At 35.6% G+C, this 23,881-nt stretch overlaps 1 protein-coding gene across 1 annotated transcript in view; it reads left to right on the forward strand.

The window, feature by feature from the left end:
- Positions 1-23,881, forward strand: part of MDGA2 (MAM domain containing glycosylphosphatidylinositol anchor 2) — a 915,505-nt gene that overhangs the window by 370,290 nt on the left and 521,334 nt on the right. The window contains exon 2 of the mRNA XM_070378526.1: positions 11,474-11,613. Within this exon, the coding sequence (XP_070234627.1) occupies positions 11,474-11,613 (140 nt within the window). The remainder of the gene's footprint in view (positions 1-11,473; positions 11,614-23,881) is intronic.

Raw genomic sequence — 23,881 nt, forward strand, 5'->3', positions numbered from 1 at the left:
TTTCCAAATATTCTGGTGTTTCCAGTTTTTCACTTATAAATACTGTAGTGGAAATATTTGTTTGTGTACCTTCTGGCAGTTTGTCTCATTAGTCGTTTTTGTTTTAGAGGTGGCCCAAATGTTATATATACTTTTACATTTGGACTCTAAACTGGCAAACTGCATCCTCAAAAAACTCTACTGATTCTCATCTAACAATCATGGAGATATATATTACCTCATGATTACTCTAACATTAGGTTTCATTTATTTATTATCTTTATCAATATCTTTGACAAAGCAAATACTATAGTGGTTTAAATTTCTTTAAAAATTATCCAGATTGAACAACATTGAACATGTCTTCAGAGCACTTGTGTTTGGAAGAATGTTTGAAAGGAACTGATCCAGCTGTGTTACAACCCAGACTGCTTACAATCTGAATAACTCATTTGGTTTAACATCAAACAGATATGACCTCTTAGATTCTGCAGAGAAAATTAGAAGGATGTCAAGCATAATATCTGAGGCTAGGTGGATGGTGCTAAGAGAATTTAAGCATAACAGTTTTATATTTAACATAAGGGGCTGTAGGTATAAGCAATTGTTTATAGGTTTTTACAGATTCCTTTGTCTGCTCAAAAAAATCAGGTAAATATTAATTAGAAGTTCGTAATAGAAAAAAGCAGATTAAAGCTATAAAATTAAATTTAAAAAACCTTGTGTACTTATTAAGTGGTGTGGATCACCCATGTTTTTGCTAGTACTCTTAAGATTTTAAGGTTTTGTAATACTGCAGATTTCTCATATTGTTTGTTCTATTAACAAATCCTGACATTAATAACAAATATGACAATTCTTAGAAAAGGTATTTATGAATTCATTTAGGAGGATGTGAAACATGAAGTGGAGAGCAAGGTCTTGCTCCATGGAAAACTCAAGGAGCACAGGTGATTGAGCAGGAAAGTGAGTGCGCCAGGTCCTGACCTGAGATGAGAGGGGTGTGGGAGAGATGACAGGTCTAAGAGCCTTCCTGGGAAATGCTGTTTCACACTGCATAGAGGTGAACCACTGAGATATTCAAAAGGTCAATTTCAAAATTTCATCCTCAAATGGAAATTAAATTGCTTGAACTGAAACTGTGGGCATTTCCTCATCTCCTGTGTATAGTTCTTTGAAACTGTCAAGCTTAAATACAAAATTAGAAGTTGAGTGATAATATTTACTAATAAGTGCTTATGTTTCACATAATGGTTTATAAAAATGTTTTTACTTTTACCTCTTATGGTACCAACTAATTTAATAAAAATACTCTTTGTCTTTGGGAATATAAATGATTGATAATTATTTTTCTTATTCTGGTGTTTTCCTCTAAATTCTAAAGACATAAAGTCTATCCTTTAAAAATAAGGATGTGGCATGGCATTATTTATATACATACCTATGTACATATATAGGCTTCTCTAGTGGCTCAGCGGTAGAGAATCCTCTTGCAATGTAGGAGATGCTGGAGATAGGGTTCAGTCCTTGGGTCAGGAAGATCCCTTGGAGGAGGAAATGGCAACCCACTCCAATATTCTTGGCTGGAGAATCCCATGGACAGAGGAGCCTGGTGGGCTACAGTCCATGGGGTTGCAAAGAGTCAGACACATCTGAGCACCCACACACATGCACATACATACATATATATGTGTGTACATATATATATGTATCTATGAAAGTGTTAAATATATATATATCTATGAAAGTGTTAAACAGACTAAACAACAACAGCACACACACACACACACACACATATATAAATACACACAACACAATTTGTTTCTAGAGAAAGACAACTGTGAATGTGAAAGTGAAAGTTGCTCAGTTGTGTCTGACTCTTTGCGTCCCCATGGACTATACAGTCGGTCCATGGAATTCTCCAGGCCAGATTACTAGAGTGGGTAGACTTTCCCTTCTCTAGGGGATCTTCCCGACCTAGGGAAGACAACTGTAGATGAAACTAATCTTTGAATATTCACTAACCTTCAATGGAGATGTCATATTTTTTCAAATGTATATTTAAAATACACATTTTAGGGATTTAGAAAGAACTACCAAATGTGTCAAAAAATACCAAGCTTTGCACAAGTGTCTGGTGTTTGCTGAGTTCTAAGTCTATGAATATTGCCTGGTGGGATTGGAATCATTATGGCTTTGTGATAATTGCTCTTCCCTTTAGTTCTGAAGGAGACTTTGGGTTGTGTCATTATCACACAGATTCCTCTGTGCTGGAGTTTCAAAGGCATTTTTGTAACATGTTGAGGGACTTTTCCTTCTTGGGGCTAGTCACACACAGCAGTAGTCATTACTCAATGGAGAGAAACAATGGGGAAGTCAGCAGGCCAGATACTCAAAATCCTATGTCTGCCATTGCCACTCTTGGAGAAGCAACTTGAAGTTTTCATTTTTGGCATATTCTTTAGTAAATATCATTTGTTTTGTTGATGAGTTAGACTGAAAGAAATAATAGCGGTCTCTAAATAACCAAATAGTGATTAAAGTTAGAGCACAATGATGATACTAATTTCATTTTAGTTAATATTTGCTGGGGCTTTGTAGTTCTTTCCAAGAAAGCTGAAATGCCCTTAATTTTAGAGAAGGTGAGTACATTTAAGTATACATTTCAGTCCAGAGTGTTTAAAAATGATGTAATTAGTACCTGTGGGTTCAGGCGTCCTGATCTCATAAGATGTGATAATTGATGAATCAGGAAGATTTGGTTCAAAGAACTTTAGAGGGTTCACTGAGCACATGATATATAACTTTGGACATTATTAAGAGGAAGCCTTATCACGAAGTTGATTTAGAGGGGGTAAAACTTACCCATGGTTTTAAAGATTAAATGCTGTTCTCTCTCATAGCATTATAATAGTTTCTCTGCCTCCTTCACTATGCTTCCAAGATGACTCAAAACATGTAACAGAATGGTACCATAAAAGCAAGAGGAGTCTCCCTTCTGTCTTTGCCATTTTTTCCCTTTTTTTTTTTTTTGTATTTATAGTCTATGGCCTAGCCTCCAAAATTTCTGGAGTAGTTGTATTTGTTTCTTTGTTTCTTGTTTTTGTTTTTCCTACTAAAATTTACTGATTAGATAGAAACATGATTCAGTCTTTAGTTGGAGACATTTCACGATTTGCATTGGATCTGATATAGAAACAGGAACTTGTGTATAGTATCTCACATTTCCACCTTCTTAGGGAAAGCTTAGTTCACCACAATATTTACCCTAAGTTGTAGCACAAAGCTTAGTTCACATAAGTCCTTTGTAAATACAATACAAGGTTAATGAACTATTTGATAAGCTTTCAAATATTGCTTACATATAGATCATATATTTCTCCTGGGAAATACTGGGAAGAACATAATGAATGGCTGAATGGCTTGGGCTGGGAATATCCATGTAGAAGCATGGATGGCTATGTATGTCAGACTTAGGGACCCACAGTTCCTCTCTGGTACACATATCAGAGGTTGTCAAATGCTGCATTTGAAAAGAATGTTAAGAACCATAGGTTCAGTGAAACTTTTTTTTTTTTTTTGTATCTATAAAACATATAAGAGTCTTTGAAGTTTTAGCTTTATATTAATAGGTTATATTTTGAGATGAAAACAAAAAGGTTATTTCTGATGAAATCTGAAGTTGTTAATGTAGAAACCTTAATTTAATAATATTTATAAGTTTTATACTGTTTCATTTAAGACACATAAGAATCAAATATGTCATTTTGTAGAAGATGATTTAGATTAATATTTTGCCATTATGTATCCAGCTTTTTGTTGCAAATAGCTATATCCCACTGAAGCAACTTAGCACGCACACATTCAGTTTTTTGTAAAGTTAGCACCTATATTCAAGAATGCTTTAAGATGACATTAAAAGATAATTCTTTTACACAAAACATTATTGCTTTTATTATTGTTTTTAATATTAAAATTTAAATTGCTTATGTTCTTCTCTGTTTAACTTTAAACTTTCATGAACATAATTACATTGTTATTTACTGTCATTTTCTTTAATGACAAACTTTCTTCATTTTGTTAAATAGTATCTATTACATAAAACAGATAACTTGTTTTTTAATTAAAAATATAAACTCTTTGCTTTAAATTCTTGACTAACATTAACCTAAAAAATCAGATAAACCTCTGTTATTTAGGAAAAATTAATAGCTTCTTTCTAGAACCAGAGGCTTCAGGGTTTAATTTTCTTACCTTACTCTGGGCTTTGCAGAATTTCTCAACGCAGCTCAATTAATTTATAACAATGCTGCTCAACATGTGCTGAGGAAATTATACAAAATATTCAAAACCTTTCATATTCAGAGCTTTCACCAAAGCCATACTGAGGTAGATATGATCTTCTTTTGATTAAATCCAGAATATGATCAATATGATCTTAGTACTTTCACTTTATAACTAATCATATTAAAGATAAAATGTATTTCTCTCCAGTGGGCAAGCATTCAGTGTTAACCAAGTATGAAGGATGAGGGTAAAGGAAAATAAATTCACTTTGATGCTAAAATAGTAGTTAATTAAAAACAACCAAATGAGTAAAAGCCAATTATAAATAATCTGCAAAATGTTTGTATATCAAGATATTGTCCTATTTGGGATTATTTAAATGACAGTGACAGAAGGATTTTAACTATTTTTTGCAGAAATTGTTGTAATAGACATAGAAATTGAATATTCTGCTATCTGCATGTTTTAATATATGCTTACATTCATGTTTGTAAGAATAATAGTGGGATATAATAATAGTTTATATTATTTTGAAAGGTAGAACAAATGTGTAATTTCAAAAGATCCTTATAGTTGCAGAAATGAAGGCAGGCAAACTAAGACTGAAGGAGATATAAGGGATCGAAATAATGACAAAAATTAGCAGTTGAGCAAAGAAAACAGTTTTCTATTTTTCTTCCTTATTCTTTTATAAACACAAAAGATAGGGTAGGTGCCAGACTGCTATGGCCTGAGGATTGCAAAAACATGCAAAGTGTGGCATAGAGTGGGTACCATTAGTTCCAATCACTAGGCTGTAAAGTAAAGATGAGAGGAGACCTGTGATGAGAGGATAAATGTTGTTTTGTCTCCAGTCTTTAATATGGGAGAGATTAAGCATATTCATATGCTGTGAGGATTAACTTTGATTTTTTTTTTTGGAGTAAAGATTAGACTGTTTTGAGCGATTTCTGTATATAGGATACCAAAGTTACAAGATTTAAACTTGTAAAAGAGCAGAAAGATAAGAAAAAAGGAAAGAAAATAAAGAAAGCCAGATTTTAGGGAAAATTAATTTTATAAGCATGATGAAAAATAGTAGAAAAATAGTATAGTATGGCTAAAAGTTACAGTTTATGTCGGAAATACAGACATTATGGTTTGTTTCTTATAATGTAAATAGTCTTTGTAATCCTGAGACATTCGTATAGTATTTTAGAATGCTTAATTGTATGCTTCCTTATTTTTTATATATGGGTAAACCTCAAAGCAGTTTTACCTTTTGCCCGAATCTTGGTTGACCCAGGAAGACTTTTATCTTTCTCAAACCTCACCTCCTTCATCTTTCCCCCCTGTTGTTCTACAGCCTCACTTGAAATTTCCCAATGCCTTCCTAACTATCATTGGCAATGATCTTTTGTTTATGCTCCTCCAAATCTGTTGTAAATGACAGTTTTGGACAGTTTACCATACTAGAGCGTTTCTTTGTGTAACTTTTGAAGCATTACATTTTATTTGTAATCCTCTGCCTCTGAGTCTCCTTTCTTGGCCTCACTGTATCCGTATTCACATCCACACCAGCTCTGTACCAAGAATTCACATTCCTTATGATTTTATCATTATTCTCTTAATTTCTCACTCTACATGCTCTGTTTTAGGGATTGCATCTATTCTATTGCTGTCAAACATCAGCTACCATTTAAAAGCTCTAAATCTTTATATCAAGCAGCAACTTTTCATTTGTTGGCCAGCTCACCATCAGCTTCTAACACTAAAATTTTCACCTCCTCTCCCAAATCTTCATATTCTCTGCTTCCTTATCTGAATTTGTTATATTAAATATATATTGATATAATGAGCCTAAGGAGAAAGATATCAGGCAAAAGAATTGTCACCAAGAAGAGGCATAATTATAGACTATACTCAGAGAAAAGTAAAAATATTAGTCACTCAGTTGTGTCCAACTCTTTGTGACCCCAGACTCCTCTGTCCATGGAATTCTCTAGGCAAGAATACTGGAGTGGGTTGCCATGCCCTTCTCCAGGGAATCTTCCCAACCCAGGGATCAAACCTGGGTCTCCTGCATTGCAGCAGATTTTTTATTGTCTGAGCCACAAGGGAAGCCCCATGCTTGTAGACATAATATTTAATTTAAAATTTGAATGGGAAATCATTGTGCAAAAGGAGGAAGGAGAAGACTTATGTAGTATTTTAAACTAGTAACTCAGTAACCCCAAGTTACCTTGAACTAGTGTAGCAAAGTGGTATGATATTACTGGAACTTGAATTCCCAGAGAATAGTTGGACCAGGGATTTGAAGGATATGCTACAATACTCTTGCTTGAAGTTGTTAGAGGAAAGAAAACTCTTATTATGAAACTTACTAATGCTAATAACAGCATATTCTTCAGGAACATGGAAAAAGCTTCTCCCTCAAAAACACTTCATGTCTAAGTCCTCGCTCTAACAAAGCACTCCATTATTTGGACTCAGATCCCCTCATTTTAAGTCTCTCCCAACTGTGAATAATGTGGAACCCCTACTGATCAAGAGAATATTTTTTATTAAAAAAAGTGTTTCACCTGTTTAACCAAAATATTAACTTCAGTGACCTCTGAGTTCATGTTCCCTCACTCCCACATCAATCAGTCCTCAAGTCTTGTCTAATAAGAACTCTCACGTAGGTTTCTGCCATCTTTTCCATTGGCAGGGCCCTACAGTCTCTTTCCTATGCCTGGAGACATTAGGGTAGATTGAGAGAGTGGCACTGGTCTCGAGGTTTGGAGTAGATTATACATTGTGTGGATCACATTTTCATGTAGTTATTTCCTAAACCCTGCAGGCAGTATCATGTCAAAAGACATGATTACATGCTTTTGAACACACTATTTCCTTTCTCTGCAATGTTCTTCCTCTTTTGCCTCCACTGTATGTATCTTTGCAAACCTTGTTAAATGTCATTGGCTTCCTGAAACCTGTCGGAATCCCCCAGGCAGATTTAGTCGGTTTCTGCTCTGTCCTGTTGTAGTACTTTTCACTTACTTCTGTTAGATAACTCTTCTGTTCAATTGTAATTTTTTAATGATTTCTGTATGTATATAAATTGGTCAGACCCAATAGGCTGAAAACACAATAGGTTTTGGCCATAGAGGGCACCGCTCATAGCATCCATCTTCACATCCTTAGCACATAGCCTCATGCCTCATCTATAGCAGTTGCTCAATTAATATATGTTTGAAAGTCTTTTTATGAGATAAAAGGCTAAAATATGCTCTTGCTGTTGCCATTGGAGAATTTATTTGTGTTCTTTCTCCAGCAGAATACAGAGAAAATTTGGTATGACTTTGAAAAGTATACTCTAACAAGATAAGAGAATGTTTCTCTTTTGTCCTTTTAGGCTGACCTCTTGAGCCCAAAGCCAGTTTATTCAGATTAAGGGAGTTGATAGAATTAGTGTTAGGAATGATTTTATGTAATGGGATTTGGTTTATTGCAAGCAAATTTGGATGAATATGAGTCTCTTGCAATATTTTAACATTTTAATTCATTGCTGACTCTATAGGGCAAAGGGGATCATAACCCTTAGTCCAATTTAAGGATGATGAATTAAGATTTTTTTCTAACAAGGCAGAGGGTAAAACATGTCTTGCTTTAGATATAGTACTGCAAATTGCATTTGTATTTAAAGTAGGCAAATTCAGTGTCCTAATAGTTGATATTTTTGCTAAAATAGGAGGTTAGAGTCCTTATAGTGATATATGCTTAAAAATTATGAATTAATTATTAAATACCTACTCCGTGCTCTGAATTAGGTAATGTGGAATAGATGCTCAAAATGATGTTCATTCTTGTAATGACATGCTTCTTATCAAGTTAGAATGTTAAGAAAAAGGAGAATCACTGGGCAATACACATTTCCTGGTAAAAAAGAGAAGAAAGTCATTGCTAAGTAATTCAAGAAGCTTTCGCAACATTGGTCCAAAGATCAGTATGGGAATTCTGTATGGGGGAACATCATGATCAAAGAACTTGAATTGTCAGTGTTCTTTAACTTCCCACTGATATTGGGCTGATGATACAGAGAAGTGAGATTTCATGTTGAATAGTCAATATGTGGCCCATTTACAGGGAACTAAATGCCATGTAGGGTGATTTGGACTCCATGAAATTTCATGCTGTTTAGTTACTCAGTCGTGTCTGACTCTTTGCAACCCCATGGACTATAGCCCGCCAGGCTCCTCTGTTTGTGGAATTTTCTAGGCAGGAATACTGGACTGGGTTACCATTTCCTTCTCCAGGGGATCTTCCCGAAGGGATGAAACTCAAGTCTCTTATGTTTCCTGCATTGGCAGGTGGATCCTTTATCATTAACGCCACCTGGGAAGTCTCTCTTAGGCAAAATTCAACATAATGAAAAAATAAGTTACAACACATTATTTGGGAAATCATAAGATTTTGTTTGGATTTGGAGACAGGACAAAAATTGTGACAATGTTACACTGGCTAGGTTTGGAACCATTATACAATTAATATTGTTGATCTAGTTATGGTGCTGTAACTACTTCATGAACTTTTTCTCTATCTTTTTTTACCCCCTAGTCTAGTCTAGATCTAGTTTAGGAGTTATTTAAACCTGCTTTGACTATGTCTGTGATAGAATTAATAGCATGAGTTAGTAAAGAGAGCCTAGGACCGGTGGTCCTGGTATCATTGAGGCCACAACTAGCTGCAAGCCTGTTGCCAGGCCACCTGATGTTCTCAGACTTTCCTTCCATAATTCAGAAATAAGAGCATTGACCTGCATGAATTCTAAGACCTTTCAGTTGAGTGTTCTGCAGACCAAAAGAGTTCATGGGAGCTTCCAAAAATGTTCACATTATCATTGAGCTTCTGAAGTACTGACTATATATTTTAATGCATACTAGGTAAGGTACATCTTTAACACTTATAATTTGGTAGAATATTCCCCATCCTATAACATAGGTGGAAAGCTCAGTATATAGGCAATTGCCTCTTCCAAGAATGTGTTAAAATATGGAAGAAAATAGCAGAAAATTAACCCTTGTAGGTGAAGACAGTGTGCTTACTGTATAATTTAAACTTTTAAAATAAAGCTACTTATTTGCATAATGATTCTTTGGAAGGATGATCCTTAAAATAATAATACTATTCATTGATATGAAATAAAGCAAAAATAACATTGTAAATTAATCTAGAAAAGATGCCATGTTACTATATAATTAGATATATTAATAAACATGTGAACTATCACTTGTTAGGCTAAATTTGGCATAGAAATATATTTCAAGGTAATGAATCTCTATTTTATCCTTAACAATTTTCTATTTATATTTTGAAAGTGTTAATTGATTGTCATCAGTTTGTTAACCTCCATAATATGTAAACAGTTGTGTGACAGATGTTTAAAAATAAGTGGCTTTCTAATATTATGTATCTAAATTGAAATTTAAATTTGATCCTGCATTTAAAGGTTGAAGAACAGTACTTTGCTCGGATATCCAGAAAGAAAATGGAAATAACTGGTTGTTTTTTACTATTATTTACAAGCAGACTTCTCTGTATTTTAGTTTGAAATTAAGAACAATAACAAACTTTGCCCTTTTCAGTTCTTAAACTCTAGGAGTATTCTATACATTCTTGTTATGTAAAGCAAAGTATTAGTATTGGAAACTATTCTTTTTTATTTTCAGAACACAGGTTGTCCCAAAAGAAAATTTCCTTTAAGTTGGACTTATAATTATCTTATTTCCTCCATAAATCACCAAATTTATCTGCAAATTTAACAATATTCATGATCTTTTAAATGTTAAGTACAAAATTCCAAATATAGTCATATTAATTTTTAAGCAACTACAGCCTCTGCTGATAATACTGCTGTTGAGGCTGAGATTGCTATCAGTAAATTCTTGAGATTATTGTTCTTATATACAGATAAAGCTTTTTCTCCAATTACAACAAATTTTTCTTCTCTATTCCAAATATATTACAAACAAAATTGCTGAATTCACAAATGGGGATGATCTCCAGTTTGAAGCTAGTCACTTACAGTAATCTCCTTGATGGCAAGAAGCCTATCCTATTATCTAAGTATTTCTCAGGACCAAAAGAGTTTTTGCGTGTAATAGGTCTCCTATGGGCTTCCCCAGTGGCTCAGTGGTAGAGAATCTGCCTGCAATGCAGGAACTGCAGGAGACATGGGTTCAATTCTTAGCACATGACAATCTGCTCCATTATTCTTGCCTAGAAAACTCCATGGACAGAGGAGCCTGGTGGGCTATAGTCCATAGGGTAACAAAGAGTAAGTCAATGAATCCTAGACAAGTTTTATAGGCCCATGTAGCACTGAAGTAGGAGAAATTGTACTTAGAAATTTATACAATTTCATGAAAACTAAGTCTATCTTGAGTCAGAATTTTATACTTAGGCCTCAGTAATCTATGATCATCACCAGTGGCTTTTGTTCATATTAATATAGGAGTCTATAAATATTGAAAATTAAGTTGATACTCAATTTCTGACAGCTAAATCTTCCTATTCTTTAGCTTCCTAGTTTTAACACAGGACTTAGAACATTAACAGAAAAATGGAAATGTCTTTAATTTAGATTACTTTTTCCTTTGAGTGATCTTTTTCACCACTATAGTCCCTGTATCACAGACGGTAAAGAATCTACCTGCAACTCTGGAGAACTGGGTTCTATCCCTAGGTCAGGAAGATCCTCTGGAGAAGGGAATGGCAACCCACTCCAGTATTCTTGCCTGGAGAATCCCATGGACACAGGAGCCTGGGGGACCACAGTCTGTGGGGTTGCAAAGAGTCGGACATGACTGAACGACTACTACTACTATATAGACTTTGGACAACATCCTTTACTATATTAAATTTTATATTTCAGAGATGAGGGGAACTATCACATTTTAGCAGTCAAGTTTTATTACAGGTCTTGTAATGATGGTGATTTCCTGAATCACCAGTTTTCCTCGGCACCCTATTCCCGTTTTCCATTTTCAGAATGTGTTGGCGACTTTTAGATAAATTTGAAGCTTTCTGTCCAGCAAAATGTTTAATCCCTTGAGGATGTTCAAAGTGTTAAGACTGATGGATCTGACAGAGCTAAAGTCTAATAAGAATTGCCGTTTACAACCATGATGATTCAGTGGATGACAGTTTATTTATCTTTTTACGTATCTTCTTTCTGATTCAACAGCTCCCCCCACGGTTCGTATTGTGCATTCAGGCTTGGCCTGTAACATTGAAGAGGAGCGCTACTCAGAAAGGGTCTACACTATACGGGAAGGGGAAACCCTGGAATTGACCTGTCTAGTCACGGGACATCCACGTCCACAGGTGAGTCCTGAACCATGAAACTGTGGAAAACTCTCTGACTTGTCTTGCAAATCAGAAAAAAAAAAAAAATATATATATATATATATATATATATATGTTTATTTTAGACAATTTAGCTAAAAATGTATATGTGTTTGTGTGTGTGTGTATGTGAAATCCATATTATATGTGCAATGTAGGATAAGGGTAGCAATTGTTGAACATTCAAGCTTAAGTAAACATGTAGAATAGACAAAAATTTTTTTTTTTGTTTTAGTATTGTGAGAAATTTAAAAGACAGTAGTCTAAGGAAGCTGTTAAAAAAGACAACTGCAAAAATATCTCTGTCAGATAACAATTCATATGGCAATGAGTTTATTTTAGAATGTGGAACATGATTTCATGATGACATAATTGCAGTAGAGGAGGCGTTTGTTCTAAAAATGTGGTGCACGAGGTCACAGGTACTTTCCTTACTCCTAGTCATTATATTCAGAGAAAACCTTGAAAAACAGATGTTTGCAGGTGCTGTGTGAATTCAGGTTCTCAGAGTCAGCAGCTACAGCTTTTACAAGCTAAGTACCAGGAACAGAAATTGAGACTTTCAAGGGGCACTAAAGTGATAAATAATGAACAAAGGAAAAAAATTATACAAGTGAAAAAAGCACTTAGATAGGAAATAATATTGTTAGGTTATGTATCTGTGATTTAAAGATTTAATTCAGATCCAAAATTTTCAGAATGTTTTATTCATTGATTGCCAGTTATTACTGTCATATATTTAACCTGACTGGTTAAAAATATAGATTGTTATTCAACACAAACACTGTTATGAAAAAGAAGTCTCATTTGGTAGACAAAGTTATATATTTTATTTGTATTACAGAAAAAAATTGCAGTTAACACATGACTGTACAGGGAAAAGTAAAGAACAGTGTGAAGATTATAAAATCTCCCATCATTTTAATCTTGTCTTTTGGTCCTGTCATCCTTTACTCTTTAATTCTCAAGGATGTTTTGACTCTGCCATTTTGACCCTGAAGAGCAAATTAAAATAAGCATGTGAACTTTATAGAATGAAGCAATGGATTGATGAGACCATGAGTAAACTGAAATGGTGAAATATGTTTTATAAACATATTTGAAAAAATGGATAACAATAAAAGTAATCTAAAAATTATTTGAAAATATTAAGATCCATAGTGGCTAAAATTGCAAATTATGATACTTTCTAAGAACTGAAAATTTATTAAAGAATAAATTTGTCTCAATAAAATTGAGTTATAGAAAATTTGAGGCTTCCCAGTTAGTGCAGTTGTAAAGGATCCGCATGCCAGTGCAGGATACTCAAGAGACGTGGGTTTATCTCTGGATCAATCAGGAAGGTCCTTTGGAGTAGGAAATGCCAACCTGCTCCAGTATTTTTGCCTGGAAAATTCCATGGACAGAGGAGCCATGGGGTCGCAGAGTCACACATGACTGAGCAACTCAGCATACATACACAGAAAATTTGACCCAATGAATTAGATGTGGTAGAAAAAAATGATTGCCAAACTAAATACACAAGCCCAGAAGCAATAATTGTTGAAACATGATGTAGGTAAATAAGTTGATATTTAAATAGCATTTTTATTTAAAAATTTGTATAGAAAATAATGTAGTCCAATTAAAATAATTTTAGTTATATTAAAAAGTGATACCATTAACTCAAGAATATTATCCCAAAGAAAGTTCAGTGTTGTTATTACTTTTTTAATGTATATGCATAGAATAAAAATTCCAGAGTAAAAAAGTTGAAATCAAAACAGGAATGTCCAAGTAAACCTAAAAGAAGACACAAGAGAATACTCACTGATTATCCCCTTATTCTTACAATGACCGTACCAGATTCTGCACATTCTGAACTAAAAATGCAACTTACATTTTAATTCATCCAGCTATTCTGCTCCCTCTGTCTTCATACTTACATTCCCACAGTCTCAGACATTTCTTATTTTCTCCATACATCTTCCCTTTCATGCTTCAGCAATCTGGATGGACTCTTTGAGCTCTGAGAAATCTAAAAGAAGTTCTGAAAAACAGAAGTAGATTATTGCCTTATTCATTTTTCCTGATAGATTCCATTTTTGGAATCATTTCGGTGTATTCTAATCCTATTAAAAACGTATTATTTGGGGATCATTATTTCTTCATTCCTAGAAGCAATTCAGGTGTTTGCAGGTGAATCAGTTTCAGTTTATATTGCATCTTTGGAAAATTAACTAGGCCTCTTCTTTGTCAACAAGCTGTATAAGGAAGGCTGACAAAACACCTGGGCCTTCGCATCCTGTCTAAATACTAAAGGGCGTGCTGTTGGCAGCTGGTTTTCTCAGGATGAATTTTCTTGGCTGATACCATGAACCTGAAAAGGTTTTCTTACTCCTTTGTTTAATCTGAATATGATAATATTTGGAAATGCAGTGAAAAAGAGAACTTCCTCATTCACTTTTCAGATTTCTTAATCTGTTACGTATTTCTCTGGCAATGAGAGTCATAAGGATTTCCATTTCCACAAGTATTCTAAGGCAGCAATGTAAAATTTCTTTAAAATAAGTGAATAAATTCAGTACATAGCAGTGGTTATGAGCGTGGACCTGCCTGGGTATAATCCAGGATCCTTCTTGACTACTAGCATGATTTTGGGAAAGTTCCTTAACCTCTCTGCTCTCTGCATCTCAGTTTTCCTGTCTCTATAATACAATAATGGTAACCATCGTATCTATACATTGACTCCTTTCAAAAGTTAAATGCAGGTTATAAAAATATATGCACATATGTTACATATATACATATAAACAGATGCATATAATAAAATATATACTGGCTTTTTATTATTTTAAGTAATTTATACTTAGTCTCTACTGTTGAACATATTTGAAATAAGCAAATTTTAGAAATGGTTCTTAGCATTTATGTAGTCTAAATTAGATGTATTTCAATAAATTTCACTATTTTTGTGTTTTAATGCGTTGCAGAGCCTTTGCATCTCTGTTAATTAACTTTTCTTAGCTTGCGAGGACTAGAACTAGGTCCTCCTCATTTAAGAAAGGCTTATTATAAAGATATTAATATATGGAAAAGTAAGAATGAAGACAAGGGTTTGTCAATAAATCTACCAACCTAGTGTTGTTGTACCTCTGTACATTCATAATTTCAGAATTCAGCTAACTACACTCTTAATTTTCCTTTTCTTTTTTCCCTTCTTTTCTTTTTTCCTTCTCTCCTTCTCTCCTTCTTCGTCTTTCCTTCCTCTCTTCTCTTTTAATGTTACAAAACCAGTAGTAAATGAATTATATATACAGTTCTCCTATAAATGATTTAAACAATAGGATATTTAACAGACTGGATCTGTTTACTATATCAGGTGAGTGACTGTCCAACTGAAACAACCAATATTTTTTCAGTATATCTTTGGATAGGGTATGGGAAAGGGTCTAGGAGAAATATCCAAAAATGTATTAATCACAAATTTCATATCAATAACTACCTTCACAGTTTTCCCCATACACACATAGACACAAACACATACGCACAGAAAGTCTCACCCCTGGTGATATACATCTTTATTAAGTTCATGGTTACGTGGGGAAAATGTACTCCCATAGCTTGTTTAGGAGATAGCTCTTACAGCCTTTCTGATCATTGATATCATGCCTTCAAATAGTTTTGTTACTGTTACTTTTAATATAGACTATAGAAAGACTCTTTTGGTTCAACACTCTAATATACTGTACAAATACTGATACTTTTTATGCCCAGTACATCAGCATTAACCAAAGACTTTTTAACATTTAATAAAAATCCTCATGAATTTAAAGGGTCATTTTTCTTCCTGAGGAGATCTGAATTTATTTACAGCTATTTCAGAGTTCATCATTTGTTTAATTCCATGAACAGTTCCTGATGCTTAGAAGAAACATTTATCAGACAATTCCAGATACTTGCAAAAGCAACATTAGTCAATGTACTTGAGATAATACACGTAGATCATTTAGCAGAGTGCCTAGCAAAAAGTAAATACTTAGTTATCATCATATTTATGATTGTATTACCAATACAAAATAATATTTTTTCTATAAACTTAATAATTCTAAACTATTACTGTCATCACTACTCAATTGCAGGTAACCCAATAGAATAGGTAGGGTATTTCTTACTCTCTCATTCAAGTTGGGCTTGGTCACAAGCATGGATTTAGCTCATGTATTTTGAGCTAGTTGTGGTCTGGGCCAGTAGTTGTGTCTACATTGGAAAAAATTGACACACTTCTGATACTAGCTAGTATGTAGCTAGTCATCTGATAAGTGAACACTTTTCAATTCTCAAGGAGAAGGATTTAAAATTTGCTTTTATGTGAGATGGACAGCAGTGCACTTGCACAGTTCTGCCCTAGCTCAAGATGAACTGTCTCACTCTTTGTAACATTATAATGCACAGGGAACTTGCTCATCTTCATAATCTACATGACATTATACTAGTCCATTATATTGACTATAACACATCATTGTGCCTGCTCCGCGAGCATGATGATCTAGAAGATTTGATGCTGTTTATGGATAATGTGTGGATCTTTTATTAGAGTCCTAAGAATAGAGTCACAGCAGAAACCTTTAGATTCTAGAACAAGACTAGACTTTCTACAGCATAGTGCTAATTGCTATTTGAAAAGCTGCTCTTTGGTCAATAGGAAGTAGGATCCAGCTGATACCTGCCCCCTTGGTCAGGTGATTTTGTAACACATTCTTCTTCTACATGGTTCCTTGGAGGGTCCCAGAAGAATGGAGCCCCAGTCACTCTCAGCAATGTCTAGCGTAATAACACTTTGTTTTATTGGTTTTTCTCCTCTGTGTCACTGTTCACAGTCACCTACTTTGCTTCCCTGGAATTAATTCTGAAAATAAACTACTACCTGTAATCTCTTGTCTCAGATTTTCCTTCCTGAGGCAACTCCAGGATAAGACAGTACCTGTCTTCTGGACTCAAACCTCATGAGGAGCTAGCATATTTATCCACCTAAGCTTAGTTTGTGCTTCCTTGTTGTTGACCTAGTGTTGCTTAATTCTGATTCAGGATTATTGTACTTCTACTTTTCTTGAAGACTTGTAAAGGTAAACCACATGTCACTAGCCAAGGTAGGATGCTCAATTAAATTCTGCTTTTATTTCTTAAGACTTTTATATAATATAATTGGCATGGCTGTAGATTATATTGTCCTCACTTATTTTCCTCTTGAAAAAAATGTTGTGTACTTGAATTAAATCTATGCATTGAAAGTTTTCAAGGATTGTCATGTGATGGAGATTTCCTATATAAATACCAACTGAGGATTTGTTTGGTTTTAACAGTTTTGCCTCTCATGATCAAAATTGGATCTCCAGGGTGATTGGAAAATGGATCTCAAAGCAAAGTCAAAATTATTGGATATACAGATCACATGGAAGTTTGAAATTAGATGTGTCTTTTTGAAATCTGCATCGTTCAATGAAAAATATAATATATATGAGTTATGAGAACATAATCATTATTTTATTACAGCAGTTGACATGAAATAAGCTTTTTAAAATGATCAGGGCATTTCCAGAATATAGAAGGAAACCTCTATTGCCTATCAATATATAGTTGAGGATCTATTGGTTGTATTGTACATAGTTAACATGGATCATTTTAAAGTAAATAGCTGTGATTCTTTTAAAGTAGAAGTGTTGTATAACTACATAGACATTGATGATTTGGTTTTGTATTTTTATTATTAGAAGAATACTCCCATTGATATACTTTCAGTATGTATTATTTGATGTATGAGGAGATTTCTAAGCGATAGATACCCTACAATATATATTTTTCTTTGATTTTTAATATTTTTTGTAGTAGTTATTGAGTTGTCAGGGCTTCCTTAGTAGCTCAGCTGTTAAAGAAGCCACCTGCAGTGCAGAAGACCCTGGTTTGATTCCTGGGTTGGGAAGATCCACTGGAGAAGGGATAGGCTACCCACTCTAGTATTCTTGGGCTTCCCTGGTGCCTCAGCTGTGAAAGAATCCACCTGCAATGCGGGAGACCTGGGTTTGATCCCTGGGTTGGAAAGATCCCCTGGAGAAGGGAACAGCTACCACTCCAGTATTCTGGCCTGGAGAATTCCACAGAGGGTATAGTCCATGGGGTCACCAAGAGTCGGACATGAGTGAGCGACCTTCACTTTAACTTGCTGCTGCTGCTGCTAAGTCGCTTCAGTCGTGTCTGACTCTGTGCAACCCCATAGACAGCAGCCCACCGGGCTCCCCCGTCCTTGGGATTCTCCAGGCAAGAACACTGGAGTGGGTTGCCATTTCCTTCTCCAATGCATGAAAATGAAAAGTGAAAGTGAAGTCGCTCAGTCACGTCCGGCTCTTAGCGACCCCATGGACTACAGCCTACCAGGCTCCTCCGGCCATGGGATTCTCCAGGCAAGAGTACTGGAGTGGGGTGCCATTGCCTTCTCCATCACTTTCACTTGAGCTGTCAACAAAATCTAAATGCACTAATTTCAACATAGTCTTAAGTGAATTTTTTCATGATGGGATGATAATAAATTTCTCTATTTTCAAGTCTCTCTCTCTCTCTCTATACACATACACACACACACACACACACACAGAAAGATAAATTCATAATACAGTGTGAGTTTTGGGGGCACATTCAATGGTAAGCATTCATTTATAGTTGTATGAATCCCTGCTATTTTAAAAAGGTAGTGTGAAAACAAATATATTAATAGTAGTGATCTACTTGTGATCCTATTGAATCAAGTTTACCTTCTTCATTTCTGGCTAGTACATTAAAGATGCCAATTAAGAGAATTGAATTTAGTTTTGAAACTCCAATTGAATGTACCACTCCTTAGGTTTACTTTAAAATATTGAGATTTGAGACTTAGCTTCAATAATTTTAATTACAATTATAGAAACAACTACCTATCTAGTTCTATGTTAAAGAATATGCTATCAGTTGTAATTAATAATCTATGCAGGTGCTGGTTGTAAGCATGGCACATTTATTTCAAATTAGGCTCATCACAGCCTTTTCCTGAAATTCTCAGAGATGCTTCAAACAAAATCAATAAGGAGTAAAACCTATCTATGATCTGAAAAAGTTAACTCAAGCTACACAAAAAAGTGCTTGTGAAAAACAAGTATTTCTAGGACTGAAAAATGAGAAAATAGTTATTCAGAATGACTCAATTATTATTCTTTTTAGAATGGTTAATCTTTTATTTTGATTTTCTTTTAGTGCCAGTCTTAACAAAAACCTAAAAATAACATTTATTTTCCTGACAGTTTTATCTGTTTCAATCAACAAACATTGATTTTTTCCTTTTTCCCATGGAACATGAGGAATCATTATTCAATAAAACTTGGTCCCTTCTTGTTTACTTACTTGCCTTTGGCGATGATGTTGGATCAGCTTGAGAATAACAAAATCCTTAGTTAATTAGTGTCTTCACTGTTGGGTGTCATCAGTTCAGTTCAGTCTCTCAGTCGTGTCTGACTCCTTGCGACCCCATGGACTGCAACACCCCAGGCTTCCCTGTCCAACACCAACTCCCAGCGCTTGCTCAAACTCATGTCCATCAAGTCGTTGATGCCATCCAATGATCTCATCCTCTGTCACCCACTTCTCCTCCAGCCTTCAATCTTTCACAGCATCAGGGTCTTTTCCAATGAGTCAGCTCTTCTCATCAGGTGCCAAAGTATTGGAGTTTCAGCTTCAGCATTAGTCTTTCCAATGATTATTCAGGACTAACTTCCTTTAGAATGGACTGGTTGGATCTCCTTTGGTCCAAGGGACTCTCAAGAGGCTCCTCCAACACCACAGTTCAAAAGTGTCAATTCTTCGGTGTTCAGCCTTCTTTATAATCCAACTCTCACATCCATACATGACTACTGGAAAAACCATAGCTTTGACTAGACAGACCTTTGTCGACAAAGTAATGTCTCTGCTTTTTAATATTCTGCATAGGTTGGTCACAGCTTTTCTTCCAAAGAGCAAGTGTCTTTTAATTTCATGGCTGCAGTCACCATATGCAGTGATTTTGGAACCCAAGAAAATAAAGTCTCACTGTTTCCATTGTTTCCCCATCTACTTGCCATGAAGTGAAAGGACCATGACCTTCATTTTTTGAATGTTGAGTTTTAAGCTAACTTTTTCACTCTCCTCTTTCACCCTCATCAAGAGACTCTTCAGTTCCTCTTGACTTTCTGCCATAAGGGTGATGTCATCCGTGTATCTGTGGTTATTGATCTTTCTCCTGGTAATCTTGACTCCAGCTTGTGCTTCCTTGATAGCTAAGTTGGTAAAGAATATGCCTGCAATGCAGGAGACCCTGGTTTGATTCCTGGTTTGGGGATATCCACTGGAGAAGGGATAGGCTACCCACTCCAGTTTTCTTCGTCATAGTAATCTGTATTTCTTAAGATTAACTTTTAGGCATCCAGGTATGGTATAGTACCGAATCTAACTGATCTTTTACATTGCTTTTGTTGCTGTTGTTGTTCAGTCAGTAAAGTCATGTCTGGCTCTGTGATCATATGGACTGCAGCATGCCAGGCTATAATCAGAACAATTTACCATCTTGAATAATTCTTCACAGTGCCATCAAGAAGATGAACTATAGCCAGTCATTTAATAACACAAAAGTATTACATGTGTTATTATATAAAATGCTTGTAAACACATTTCATAGATATTTAAATTCTATATCAGCTGAAGTATAATATTAGTTTAAAGTGAAAAGTGAAAGTGTTATTCATTAAGTTGTGTCCGACTCCTTGTGACCCCATGAATCGTAGTCCACCAGGCTCCTCTGTCCGTGGAATTCTCCAGGCTAGACTACTGGAGTGGGTTGCTATTCCCTTCTCCTGGGGATATTCCTGACCCAGTGATCAAACCCTGGATCTCCTGCATTGCAGGGAGATTCTTTACCACCACCAGGGAAGCCCAATAATAGCCTGAAGAGAACCCTAATTCCAGAATTGTATAAGTGTCTGAATTTCATGGTTGTACATTGTGTTAGTTTCCTAGGACTGCCACAATACAGTCCCACAAACTGGGTGGCTTAAAACAACAGAAGTTACTCTCTCACAGTTCGGAAGGCTACAGTTGTGATATCAATGTGTCAGCAGTGCCCGAATGCTCTCTCTGAGATTCTAGGTAGAACCCTTCCTCACCTCTTCCCAGTGTCTGGTGGTAACCATCAAGATTGGTGTCCACTGGGTCGCAGACACATCACTGCAATCTGTGCCTCTGTTGTCACCTGTATGTGCGTGTGTGTGTCTGTCTGTCTGTTGAATGGCATTTTCTTCTTCCTGTAAGGATACCAGTCATACTGGTACACTCCAGTAAGATCTCATCTTAGCTAATTACATCTGCAATAGCCCTGTTTACAAATCAGATCACATTCTGAGGAACTGGCATTTAGTATTTCAACATATCCTGCTGCTGCTGCTGCTAAGTCGCTTCAGTCGTGTCCGACTCTGTGCAACCCCATAGATGGCAGCCCTCTAGGCTCCTCTGTCCCTGGGATTCTCCAGGCAAGAACACTGGAGTGGGTTGCCATTTCCTTCTCCAATGCATGAAAGTGAAAAGGGAAAGTGAAGTCACTCAGTCGTGACCGACTCTTAGCGACCCCGTGGACTGTAGCCTACCAGGCTCCAACATATCCTAGGGGCACACAATTCAACTCATTTGTCATTATAAATTCCATGGTTTATGCATATACTAGGGCTGCTTTTAAAGAGCACATTATATATGCAGTGACTATTGTGCATCATTAATCTCAAGGGATTTACAGTGTTTTGCCTAATGATTTAGTATTTGTTGTCCCACTTGCCTACACCCCTTCCCCTTGGCCAGCAGAGTCAGTGGCTTATTTGTCACCTCTTCCATAAAGCCCTGGTTGATCAAAGATGCTCGCTCAAGTACCCTTTCTATGTGATCCCAGAATACCAAGCCATTTCTTACCATAATACATCATAGGATCCTGCTTTGGGGAATGAGTGAGATTTCAGATTCTGCAGAAAAATTCCATAGTTTCACATTTTACCTTCTCTACTTTTTCAGCCCTGTGAATATGGGTGATACTCAGTTGTCCAAAAAATTCTTTGGAGTTTTTCCATAACATCTTACAGAAAAACCCAAATGAACTTGTTGGCCAACTCAATATATTTAACTTCCATTTCACTTGTTTTCCTCATGTACAAAATGACAATTGTAGTAGTAAACATCTGTTCATTAAGGATCAAATAAAGCCATACAAGGGAAGACAAAAATCTTGAATAACAATGACAATAATGATAGAAATAACAGAATAATCATGTTGCTTTTCTGTTTCCTCTCTCTCTCACTGAACTGTAAACTCCTAGAAAACAAAGGGCTGGGTGCTGCATTCCCATTTTCTATCTCAGAATGAACGTATGTCATGATTTGCCTGGGACAGACCTGGTTTAAGCTAGTGCTCTGGTACATTTGTAGATGTCATTGTCTTTCAGTTCCCAAAAGTATCCTACTTTGGAGGATAAAATATATGGAACCATAAACATAAACGTTTTCACAGAGGGGTTCTCGATTATTTATTAAAGGAGTAAATGTGGCAGGCATTATCACTTGGGGCTAATTGTTGAATATTTTAATTAATTTGTTTCCTTTTTAAAAGTCCAAAAGTGTGTTTGTAAATGCCTGTGTCATTTACCTCTTAAAATTAAGCATTTAAGGAAATCTTCGATTCACTTGTGTAGGCACTGTTGGAAGCCACATACCTCAGTGCCTTCAAGGTTGCATTTAATGCTCCCTTGGTAGTCTCCACGAGTTTTTAATGTGTCTTCTTATTTTACTACCCAGCAAGAATTTAAAGACATTTGGGAAATGGGGCTCAATAATATGAAGCTATTATACCTCTGTAGTTGGAGAAGAGTCTAGTTTTAAACCCTCATGCCACTTTGACAACAATACACTTTTTTTTTTATTATAGATATAACGGGGCAACATTGGGGACTCAAGTGACTGTAGCATATTCTGAAGTTACAAAAACCTGGTAATTCATTGCTTGGACTTTGTTACTTTAAACTACAAAGTCATAGTATTATGTCTAAATAACATGGAAAAGATGGAAGTGTAATTTTCATCAGAAAAGGGAAAAATTAACATCGATATAAAGTAGAACAGAATTTGAAAAGTGTATGCTAAGACATGTTTGACCTCATATTGTCAACTGGCCCCACTTAATTTGGCTGAAAGGCTTTGAGAGAGCATAGTGTCAAAGTTGTACATATGGTGAAACAGAAAATCCAAAGAGAGTTAGTTCTTTTGTAAGTACAGGGAATTTAGATGTATTATATTGAATGGATGGACCTTAGGCACTTTTTCTCACATTTGAATGCACCCGAGAGAAAAATGCAATGCCTTTGCCAATATTTTAGTTAACAAAACGGGTAAATATTCCAATACTGTGATGACATTCTGTAATGTTGCGTTTTTCAGTCTGAATAGTGCCATCAGTTTGATTTCTTCATAGATTAAATTGAAAACTACATTTACTTTCTTATTAGACACATGCATAATCTAACTCTACAACTGCCCTCATAATCACTTGTCTACTTGAGATTTTGATTTGCTCTGACTGCTTTTTCAGTTCAGTTCAGTTCAGTCGCTCAGTCGTGTCTGACTCTTTGCGACCCCATGGACTGCAGCACGCCAGGCCTCCCTGTCCATCACCAACTCCCGGAATTTATTCAAACTCATGTCCATTGAATCAGTGATGTGATCCAGCCATCTCATCCTCTGTTGTCCCCTTCTCCTCCTGCCCTCAATCTTTCCCAGCATCAGGGTCTTTTCCAATGAGTCAGTTCTTCGCATGAAGTGGCCAAAGTATTGGAGTTTCAGCTTCAGCATCAGTCCTTCCAATGAATGTTCAGCACTGATTTCCTTTAGGATGGACTGGTTGGATCTCCTTGCAGTGCTTTTTAGTAATCAAAATAAGTCACACACTTGGCTTGTGACTATTTAATGTGGCTGCCTAGTATAATTTACCCAAAAAAAATGCAAACCAAAATTTTTATTGATTTATATAATTTTATTATGGGTCTCTCTGTGTATCCATGGGTACATACTTGATACTTCTTGAACAGATGGTGGCAGTTACTAGTAAGCTCTTTAGTTACGGTCATCAGTTGGGTTTGTACAAGGAAAACAGAAATCATTCAGATTATTTGAAACTTTTAAG

Source organism: Bos mutus, chromosome 10 (assembly GCF_027580195.1).
Source record: "Bos mutus isolate GX-2022 chromosome 10, NWIPB_WYAK_1.1, whole genome shotgun sequence".
In the NCBI taxonomy this organism is placed as follows: Eukaryota; Metazoa; Chordata; class Mammalia; order Artiodactyla; family Bovidae; genus Bos; species Bos mutus.